This window comes from Plasmodium knowlesi (genome assembly GCF_000006355.2).
Source record: "Plasmodium knowlesi strain H genome assembly, chromosome: 8".
NCBI lineage: Eukaryota > Apicomplexa > Aconoidasida > Haemosporida > Plasmodiidae > Plasmodium > Plasmodium knowlesi.
Window position 1 is genome coordinate 565611 of NC_011909.2, and position 11244 is coordinate 576854.

At 38.0% G+C, this 11244-nt stretch overlaps 3 protein-coding genes across 3 annotated transcripts; 1 reads left to right on the forward strand and 2 right to left on the reverse strand.

The window, feature by feature from the left end:
* Positions 1-274: 274 nt before the first annotated feature.
* PKNH_0813000 (conserved Plasmodium protein, unknown function) lies at positions 275-2923 on the forward strand (the record flags this gene model as incomplete). Its single annotated transcript, XM_002258734.1, has 1 exon — positions 275-2923. The coding sequence occupies one exon, from the start codon at positions 275-277 to the stop codon at positions 2921-2923; it is 2649 nt and encodes an 882-aa protein (XP_002258770.1).
* Positions 2924-4171: 1248 nt separating this feature from the next.
* Positions 4172-6040, reverse strand: PKNH_0813100 (conserved Plasmodium protein, unknown function; the record flags this gene model as incomplete). Its single annotated transcript, XM_002258735.1, has 1 exon — positions 4172-6040. One exon carries the CDS (start codon positions 6038-6040, stop codon positions 4172-4174), a length of 1869 nt encoding a protein of 622 aa, XP_002258771.1.
* A 1280-nt stretch (positions 6041-7320) lies between these two features.
* On the reverse strand, positions 7321-11244 carry PKNH_0813200 (conserved Plasmodium protein, unknown function; the record flags this gene model as incomplete). The annotated part of the gene is made up of 11 exons (XM_039113976.1): positions 7321-7376; positions 7575-7691; positions 7828-8287; positions 8488-8710; positions 8834-8898; positions 9153-9242; positions 9390-9572; positions 9722-9829; positions 9948-10022; positions 10157-10257; positions 10383-11244. 11 exons carry the CDS (start codon positions 11242-11244, stop codon positions 7321-7323), a joined length of 2340 nt encoding a protein of 779 aa, XP_038969610.1.

Sequence of the window (11244 nt, forward strand, 5' to 3'; positions counted from 1 at the left end):
TCCATAAGCGTACGATTTGCAAATGCCCCCTTGTGGACGCATTGACTAGTGCAGGGACATAGGTTCTAATGCACATCAGCTTGCGGCGGTAGGCCCCTTTTAATCTGTCGTTACCGACTGGTGAAGGGCTTTAGCCATTTCTGCCGACACGGCACAGTTACTTACGCAAAGGTACAGTGATCAAAATCAGAACACATTTGGACGGTGCTACTGGTAGCGTATAGACAGCCGCGCATCCCCGTATGACAAAATAAAAGTGAAACAAAACAAAACAATGAACGACACCGATGGAATAAGCAATGAAGATAAGAAAATATGTCACCATAACTTAAGAAAAAACAGGAAGCCGCGAAGCTACGATTTCGAATACGTTGATGAATCGTTAAATAGGCAGAAGGGGAAAAGACGGGGCCGAAAGAGAGGAAGGAAACCCAAAAATGCTCTTAATGTAATTAACAAGAGCGTAGACACTACAAATATAGATGAAAGGGTTAAGAGACCATATATTAGAAAGAGAAGCAAAGAATCAAATGTGCACGAACAGGAAAACGTAGAAAAGGTTAAAAGTGAAGACTACATTGTTCAAAAAAATGAACAGGTGGAAGATAATAAACTTCTCAGCGTACCCGAGGTACGCCCCAAAGAAAAAAAAAGAAAAAAAAAATTTATCATGGATAAAAGTATGCAACTACTTAATTCAAATATTCCCCTCAGAAATAGTAATATAAAGGTTGATAGGATATGTGAATATCTGTCCTATCAAACAAAAACCACATGGAGGTACATGGGGTCGACAGTTAAATTTAGGCTTGTAAATGATCAGCAGGAAAAATATATTTTTTTGAAAAATATGAAAAAGCACATCATATTTGAAATAATTAAAATTGCCATGTTCGCTATGCTCAGGGTTAATCTGAATGACAATAATATTTACACTCTACACACGGAGGTGAAAAAGAGACCCCGTAAGGAGCACCCCAATGAACGGTATAATACATCCAGGGGCAAACGTTCCTCAGTGGACAGAACCGCAGAAGATAACTACATGGGCATTGGCCTACAATCTGGTGTGACAGAACACCACGATAATACCCCCCGCAGTAGTAACAGCCACATACACTGCAGCTACTACTACTACGGCAAGCATAGATCAGGGAGTGGTGGTAGTGGTAAAGGGTTAAGGCGTAATTCTAGCCATGGTAGCGAAAGAGGACAGATTCATCAGCGAGAAACGGATAACCATGAGAGTTATTATAAGCAGAGGAGCGGAAGTATTACTCATGGAAGTGAAAAGAATTTCAGGAATTCAATCCCCAGAGAAAGTGAAATGGCACCCACCTGCACATATGGGCATTATGATTTCATGGAATACATCCATAAAAGGTTACAAGAAAAAGATGACATACTAAACCAAGGCGTAACTGTATCCGAAATACTGGATTTTGTAAAAGAAAAATATGAAAAGTATTACGAAAATGTTAAACAATACATTGTAACGACACTAAATATTTATTGTGCTTTAAATATATTCAAGCTGATTAGAAGAGGCAGGTATACCATTTGTAGATTCGAGCATTTTAATATTTTTAAGGTGAAATATTTTAAAAAATATTTTAAGTTTTTTTATACATTAAAAGGGGAGGAAGAAATTTTGATGAACGTTAAAAATTATTTGAAATCTTTTTACTATAACAAGACGGCTCGGCAACTGCGGGCAATGTCTTATTGGAACGCGGTCAGGGCGTCCAGCTCCGTAAGGGGGCATTGGGGGAGTTCTAAAGGAGGTACAAATGAGGGCACACATGGAGGGGCAAAGGAAAAGTGTAAGATGAGCCCGCAAGCAACTCTTCCTTCGACTCCCCAGTCGAAAGAGAAGGAGAATATTCAGTCCGAAGTGTGCGCGCAAGACGAGACGATAAAGGAAGAGCAGAGCGAAATGAACGAGGACTCTCAAGAAAAAAGTAAAAGTATTAAACATGAAAACGTATCAGGAGATATTACCACCCCCATCGATATTGTGGAGACCACAACGCTGGACAGAAGAAATAGCAAAGTATCATCGTCCAGCATAACAGGAAAGTTGGAACCTGATGGAGATAAAAAGGATGCCGCGATTAATGCACCTTTGAAGGGAGAGAAGAAGATTGGAAAAAACAAAAGCGGAGGGAAAAATAAGCAAGAAGAACCCAAAACAAGAACAAAGCAGAGGAAAAGGAGATGCAAAACGAATGGCACTTTAGCAACAGCGCAGGATGAAGAGAAAATGAAAAATGTTTTTATCGACTTGAATAAAATTAATATAAAATGTATCAATGTAGCATATGGCATAAAACATTTTTTCTGTTCCTACGATACGAAAGAAACAAATGATGAAGAATTTGAAATTATCAAGGTGCAAAAAAAATACGACATTTTGAGAGGTTCCAGCATTGCAAATATGAATTTAAGATATAATTCTTTTAGTGGTTCCAAGAGGCTACAAAGTAGAAACGTGGTGAACTGCAACAATGATAACTACGGTTCCATGGGCACCAAGAATTTATTACTAAGAACTGACAATAGCATGAATATTAATGTGAACCTTAATAAGGATGATGCAATCTGCAAGCAACCTCAGTATGGGAAGCAGAAGAAGCAAAATTATGAAGATGATGTAATGAAGCATGAAAAGTACAACACTGTTAATTTTAACATCAGTTATAAAACATTGAGAAAAAAAATGATTTGCATTAGGCACTACGTGAGCAGCGCTAAAAAGGAAGAACGGTCGTATAAAGCAAGGAATGAACTGAAAGGAAAGGATAAACTCCCCACCATTTCGAATGATAGCTTGATACAGACGTGCTCCATAAATTCGAACATGTCCGTTGTCAGCGTGGAGGGAATCTCCCCCATGAATTTGGAGAGCCACTGTTCCCAGTGAGGGGCTTGAAGGAAAGACAGAAGGATGGAGAATCATTGAGCAGGGCAATTAATAAGAGGGTAAGTTAGTAGAAGAAAATTAAAATGAAGAGAGCAATATTAAACCCCCCATAGGGGGGGGGGAAATACCTACGATTTTGCCATGTGCACACAACCACTTTCTGTTAATTTTTTGTCGGTAGCTTTGCCAAAGGGATTCCAATAGCGGAGAAAATATATTTCAGATCAGTAAGTGTAACGCTACCTAATTCCCGCACATAGTAATATCATTTGCGATTTATTAGCACATATATGAAAATAACATTTTTATAGTAATTTGCTTGGGGGCACAGTCAATTTGAATGAACCTCCAAAAGAGGGTGATTGTGTCTCTGAGACGCGCCCCATAATATGTTCCTGTGGGGCGTGGAAAGACGGGAAGAAAAACTTAATCCGTAGATTTGTTTCAAATGAGGATCCAGGCGAAAGTGTCAACCTATATGCAAATGCACAAGTGTGCGGGACGCGAACAAGTTTTGTAATGAATGTCCACTTGTGCATACACGTGGTCGCATTTTAACTATGTTTCCTTTGACTATCACCATTTTGTCTTTAAGGGAAGTCTCTATTTCTGTGCATCCCTCTCCCCAAAGGGATTATGAATCACCAGTTGTTTCATAATTCCGTCCGTTCTATTTATTTTTAATGAGCTTAATCCTCTTTTTTTTTTTTTTTTTTTTTTTTGTAGTGATAATTTTTGAATAAAAAACATTTTATTTCCACTCATTTTTGCTTTTTATTTCAATGGTATTCAGTACACCATACAACCAAAACTTTTTTATTTTTCACATTTGATTCGCCTTTTTTTTTTTTTATTTGATGTTTTTACCATGTTTCGTCATTTTTGCACCCTACTCAGTTATTTTTCACTGCGTCCCGTTTTGCTATGCTTATGCTTTGCTTTTCTTTGTTTTTTTTTTTTTTTTTTTTTGAACTGTCCTGGAGGATACTCCTCTTCTCTTACCTTTTCCCGCCCCACTTTGCATTTATCCATGCAAAATTTTAAATTCACTTGTGTTTGTGTTGAATGAACTAACGTGATATGGTTCACACAGTTTTCGTTGTAACTATGTACTCGTGCCTGCACATTGGTCCTACGGATCGACGGTGCCTGCTATGTGCCTAGATAAGCGACTTAATTTTAAGTTCAGGGTTTGAATTATACAAAAAAGAGAACGTGCAACATAGCTGCGGTGCAACGGTGCAACCGCTACGCAACCTTCGCTTTGTAAAACGAGGGGACCACGTGGAAATTCACAAAAATGTAGACAAGTGCTAAGAAGAGGGCGACTACCAAAAAATGAAGATAGTGAAAAATGTAAGAAATGGCCATAGAAAAGGTAATGATGGCACTCTTCTGATAAAAATATTTCTGCTTCTTATCGTGTGGGATTTTATAATCCATAATGAGAAAATTCGAGTCGGTGATAAACGGATCGACAGTCATCTTCACATGATTAATGAACTTCTCCACCTCCTCTTGGTACACAAAAAACTTCATAAATTTGTTAAGGTTTTCATTTAGGTGGATAAATTCCTCAGTGCCTATCATCTGGTTGGTGTACTTAAGCACATCATTATCATTGTGCACACCATTATCATTGCGCACATCCTTATCATTTGAGCTTTCCCCCTTGGCCGATTTTACATAGACATACAACGCCTCGAATATATTTCTGATATGGGTTAACACGTCATTTGGTTTTATCTTCTGCTCTATCAAGGGTGTCTTGTGAATAAAGCTTAAGTTCAGCTCTTTTGCGCTTAACGTAATGCTATCTATATTTTTTAATTCGAAATATTCATGCAACCTTGGCAGATGTTTGCTATGGGTTTTTATTTTTTCTTTTCTCAATTGAATTTCCTTTTGCAGATTTTTCATCACCACTCCTTTTAGTATATTATAAAAACGCATCACATGCTCCGATGGTATCTTCTTACTTTGGTGAAAGAAGATATTCATATCATTAAGACTTTCCAGTGTTAAAACGAATTCGATGCTTTCCCTAAATATGATATTCATCGAATCGAAAAAATGATCAATGCCAAAATAGTAGTTGGTGAATAAGAATAGAATGTTGTAGTTGATGTCCTCGTTCTTGTAAACATAGAAAAATAATTTTATTAACTCTGTCATGGCAATTATCTGGGTATTTGTCGCAGTGCTATGGGATGGGTGCGAACTTAGAATGCTAAATACGTTGTAATCAACTGCAATGACAATTGTTTTCCTTTTAGTAAAGAGAAAGGTTTCACTATTCTTGATCTTATTAAACACAGAGTTTATGTGAATATTATCCTTACTTAGAAAATAAAAGATGTTCTTCGCACTGATTTTGTTTCTGTATTGATTTTTCGACAGTGGCATGATGCTCACATTTCTCGTTAAGTCGAAAAAGCCAAACTTTCCCTTGTAGTTTTGGTAAATGCGCTCCACCTCTTTGTTGTTTTTTACGAAATAGACCGGTTGATTTAGTTTAAAATTTAGAAGGAACTTTTGGATGAACAGGATTCGCTTTTCCAGCAGATCATCGCTGATGAGGTTAATACTTCCACCATCGGTGGTGCTGCTAGTTTTGAAAGCTGCACTGTTAACTTTAAGGTACTCCTCCCTGTCTATATGCAACCCCTCCGGTACCACTATCACAACGCCATTGTTATTATTTCTTAAAATAAAGTGCAGTAAAAAATAAAAATTGTTCCCATGCACAATTTCGTACAAGTAGATAACTCCAGAATATTTAAGAAGCTGTCGTGAACTCACATGCTTACTGATGATCTGCATTTTTTCCTCCACGATCCTTTCAATTTTTGTTTCATCATCCACGTCTAGTAGATCATCTATGGTGGAATTGTCTGCTTCAATTTTGACATCTTTGTAAAGGGTGAGTATATTAATCAAATTGCTCTTAATCATATAATTGCTAGACCCAACATATGTATTCCTGTTTGTCATTAGGTGAATGAGTGGGTACGCCTTCGTTTCGTAGAGTCCCTTAACAAAGCCATACTTAAGGAGGATCAGAAAAAGCGTGGAAATGGCGAAAAAAAAGGGAAATTTCCTAGGAAATGGCTTCATTGTTCCGCGATTCTATCTCTTCCTCTACACCGATGTTTTGTATGATATGCCAAGGCGCATGGAAGTTACGCCGCTTTTTTTCCGCTATGTCAATCGTCGCGTACTGTGCGAACATGAAAAATGGCTACTGTGTCGTAGGTACCTCAGCCGCCTCGTTTATCTCATCATGGGTATGTTTCTCCTATTTCGTATTGTACTTTTTTTTTTTTTTTTTTTTTTTTTTTTTTTTTCCCTTTTCTGGAGGAAGGGGTGGGTAAACGTTTGTTCAGATTTCCCCACGAAAGTGAAACTGCCAAGGGCACAGCAAGCGGGAGTGAAACAGATGAGTAGGTCAACGAGTGGGAGAATAAACAAGCCAACGGAATGGGCAAATAGGAAGCTAAGGAATAATTGCGTTCAACAACCGCAAAAAAAAAAAAAAATAAAATAATAAATAAAATAAAAAAAAAAAACAACCACTGACTATTAAACATTTAGCCCCTCCAGCAAAAGCGCGTCATAAAGTTCGGGCATCTCCATTGAAGTGAATGGACCATAGCGTTTCCCTGAAAAAATCTTCTCCGAAAATACATGCACGTGTTATTGCACTGAGATGGAAAATACCAACTTGCAAAATATCACCGCGTTAAATCCACTAGGATTTACTATCCTTTGTATAACGTGTGGGTGTATAGGTAACAAATGCGCTCGTGCTAATGCGTACATATGAACTTACACAATACCCCTTCTCATTTTATAGAATATTATTATTCCTAGAAATGTAGGAGAGAAGCAAAAAATGCGGAAAACATATACAGCGCAAACAAGAGCTGTGCAATTAACCCCACAGTAGTCACGGTATTACGTTTTTTGCAACCCTCCTCCCTTCCTCTAATTGTATATATATTTCCTTTTTACGAAGTATGTGGCAAGGCAGTACGCACTTAATTTAAAAAAAATTGTAATAATTATAATGACAAAAAAAAAAAAAAAAAAAAAAAAAAAAAAAGCAGATTAACCTGGGAAGAGGTTTCTACATGTTCGCATTTAGTGTAAGTACTTATTATCTGTAGCATTATCTGCGTAAGCTAGAAATATAGGACACATACAGTTACAGCATTTGGACGTTTCCCTCAAAAGGAAAAGTAGTCCTTCATTACAATTGTGCTGTATCTGTAGACCGAAAATGAAATCGCAAATGAGAGCGCAGAAATGTTTTTAAAAAAAAGAGGTTCTCTTCGGCTTCACATTTTCCTTCTTTATCATAAAATGAAATGAACAGCAGGTAAATTACCCACACCTCAGCATTTACAGATATTATAATTGGGTGAGCTTTCCTTTTCGGAAGGAAGAATTACTAAAAGGGGGGGTTGGAAAAAAAGTTACCGGGAAAAAAACATTATGAGTCGCTTCCTCCATAACCCCGTTCAGTAAACCGGGATACGTGAAATAAAAAAAAAAAAAAAAAAAAAAAAAAAAAAAATGTTATGCGTATGTAAAAAAATGCCGACACTTAGGCGAATACACAGACTCACACATGCCAAGGGGCACTCACCTGGTCCTTCCGCGTAGGAGTAAATGTACCGAATGTTTACAATATCCTTCACATCCATGTTCCTTAATATTTCGTTGGACACGTAGAACTGCACATCTCTGTAGTCGTTACCTTGTTCTGAGATTTTAAAAAAGATAGGACAGTTGTGGGATCCACAGGGGTGACATACACACACTTATGGCTACGTAGAAATGTAGCACACAGGTATGTACACACGTATGTATGTATTTTTTTTCTTTCTTTTTTTTTTTACCCGTATAGTTTCTAAACTTGCGATCATGTAGGTTCTTCCGATGTATGACCTTGGCTTTTATGTAATTTATTAAATTGTTCCCCTGGTGGAATGGTCTCCCCAAGTTGTCTTGCCCCCTTTTCATGTAAAACGAGTGAATAACATCACTTTGCGTTGGAACATTTTCCTCCCCCTTCTGTCGTTTAAAGGCAAGCTCGTTGCTCTTATTGGACCCTTTCCCAAGCAATCGTACATACTTCTTGTATAGCAGTTCGTATTTTTTCTTCAACATTTTGTGTTCATTATTTAAATTGTAATAATTTTTTTCGAGGCATTGAATTTCCCCCCCTTCTTCATGATCGCGCATTTTCGCGGACGAGTTATGTTCATTTGTTGGTGTGGACTTGTATTCCTCCTCTGCACATGGGGCGTAACTTTTATTGCTTTCCATGTGATCGCACTTGTGGGTACTGTTTTCCTGCTTTAAAAAAAAAAAAAAAAGGAAAAAAAAAGAAGTTACACAATTGGAAAGGTAGCAAAAAAGGAAAACATCGGAAGGATAATCCACAGCATCAACAAGATGGACGTTGTGTCTACTCCCAAAAAGGAGATATATAAATGTATTTTTTGGCGATGTGTGGAGGGTAAACTACTTTTCCCTCCTTTTGGCATAAGGCATACTTTTAAGTGATATTCATTACAGCGGTCCATTTTTTCCCTTTCCTTAAAAAAATATTTAAGGTAAGACATCTGTTTATTTAGCGTGTCAATTTTTTTCCTTTTCTTTTTTAATCCTCTAAATAATTCAAGATTCGTTTTGGATAGAAAATAGCATTTCTCGTTGCTCTCGAGCAGCTTGCTTTTTACTCTCTGGTAATTATCCAAAATGGTATCACTTCGGTAACTGTACGGTGAGCGAAGATTATTTGGAGAGGGATGTATAGTCCACATGTCTACTTCTGTGCATGCTACACGTTATGCGTTATGTTGTGCTTTTTCAGTTTCAGCTTTAATCGGCCCTACTCACCTGTTAATTCGTTCATTCCTGCGTCTGTGCAGAACTGAAAACCTCCTTCCCCCCTTTTTTGTTTTCTTACATTTGGGGGGGCAAGAAGAGAAAAGAAAGAAACAAAATGAATTATACATTTGAAAAGTTCATAGTAAGTGAGATTTAGAGGAAACCATATTTCTTGTCCTCTCAATATTTATTCAGTGTTTTTATTCACCGTGGAGCTTCTTTGTATATTTTCAGAAAGGAGGATGTATTCCACTGTGATTCTCTCATTTGGCACATAAACCATTTTACTCACAGCTGCATTCATACATGCACATTTTTCTGATGCTACCTTTAGGAACGGTGCATCGATCGTTGGAGGCGTCTGCAGCTTCATGAGTAAGTCGTTCTTTTCTAAGATCAATTCATTGGCTATTTTTAGCTAAATGGGTGAGCGGGAGTAACCATTTAGGTGTATATTGCAATAACAAACGCATTTTGTGTGCATATATATATGATAGTTTTACTAAAATGCAGCGACCATAGATACATATTGTAAGCCTTTATTTTTTTTAAGTGCTTGCCCTACCTTGTCTTTTTCTCTCCTAAGTTTATCCTCCTTATTTTTTATTCTTTCCTGGAGATACAACTTTTCATCTTTTATTTTGTCGTTCAATGAATTGGCCAAGTTTAATTCCCTCTTGAGATTTTTTATTTCCATGTCCAGTGCACCGTTTTCTTCCTTGTCATTTTGTTCCTCATTTTTTAATTTCTTGGGGAGGGGGTAAATGGCGGGAAAATGAGATACGTGTAGCAGGGACTGTACATGTTGTCGAACCATTTATAAGGAAATTGCCTCGCGCTCAAAAAATGTGCACCTGCTCATGCGCGCGTTATTTCCTTTTTTTTTTTCGCTTAAACCTTTGACTTGTGTATTGTAAATTCGTAACCCTCGATTCGCTTATTCATCTCTGTTTTCTCTTCCCCTATTTTACTTATCCGCTTGTTCAGGTCTCTGATTTCTTGGGCCTGCAGTGAGGGGGGGAGTGAGTGAGTGAGCAAAGAACAACATGTACCGTATTTTCCCTTTGGTTTGTTTCCACACCGATGGATAGATCCTTCTACTTGTCTGCCGCGTCTCTTTCACCTGTTCGTCGTTGTTCTCAACGGCAGTTTCGAGCTTCCTACTTAGAGTCTCGTTCGCCTTGTTCAGTTTCTTTATCTGCGTTGGGGACGAAGTAGAGTGGGACCATGCACACGATGTGATACACACGATGTGATACGCACGGTGTGGTGTGATGAGGGAAGGGAATATATAATGCCTTGCCTATTGTGCAGAGCATCACATCAACTTACCTCCTTCACGTATATATTCATCGCCTCCTTCAGGTTGACGTTCAAATGTTCTAAAATTTTTTCCAGTAATTGTCCAAGATCTTTATGATCTAGGTATGCATCTGGAAAAATGTTGCAAGGAGAATTTTATTTTATTTTATTTTTAAAACATGTCTCTACCAATTATATCCACATATGCACACGCAGAGAGAGACACACATACATACCCTTTCGGATGCAAACGAACCTGCCTCAACATCATCGTGAACATTTCCATACTTCTTCGATGTAGCAATGAACAGCGGATTGTCCACATAGTGCTCACACAACTTGTCCTTGTACTTCCTAACCTGCTGTTTCTTCAAAATTTCTAGCAAATTTCTTTTTTTTCTATTCGTGTTATAATATTCCAATAATTCAGTGTCACTGAAGTAGTTTCTTGGTTCATGTTGCGACTTTCTTTTAAAGTGGAAACTACCGGTATATCGTTTAGGAGAGGAAAAACCTTCACTTTCGAAGGAAAAGGTTGTGTTTGTTTTGGCACCCTGATTTGATCCTTTCACACAACCAGTTGTCTCTCTTATGCTTGGCCATTTTTTCTCTTCCCCATGGCTATCTGGAAAATGTGTACACTTGTTATTTACTCGTTCTGTTGAGTCTTCCTTACGGGGCCTCTGCTCTCGCGTATGTGCGCCTGTTGGGGGTTCGCTTATCAATCCTCCTAACAGTCCATTTAGCGGTTCGGGTTGTTGCTCAGTTTGCGTCTCATTTTGAGGAACACCCCCCCTCTTCCCCGTTTCAACCCACGCCCTGTCGCCACAGGAGGATTCGTCCCGTTCACTCGAGTATGATTTATTGAAGTAGAAAAAACTTTTCGTCTTTTTAATTTTGTCAATTATTTGGTTGGTACTAAAATCGCGCGTATCATTTTCGCAGTGTAACGGAAACACCGACTTCTGATTGTCCAAAGTGTCGAATGTCTTTGACAGCTCGCTTGAAAAAAAACTCTTAAGTTTACCATACTTGGGGTTTTTAGCATCATTGCGCTCGGATATTTTATCCAGCAAGCTTATTATGCGGATTAGCTTTTCTGTGTTTTCCTTGTTCAT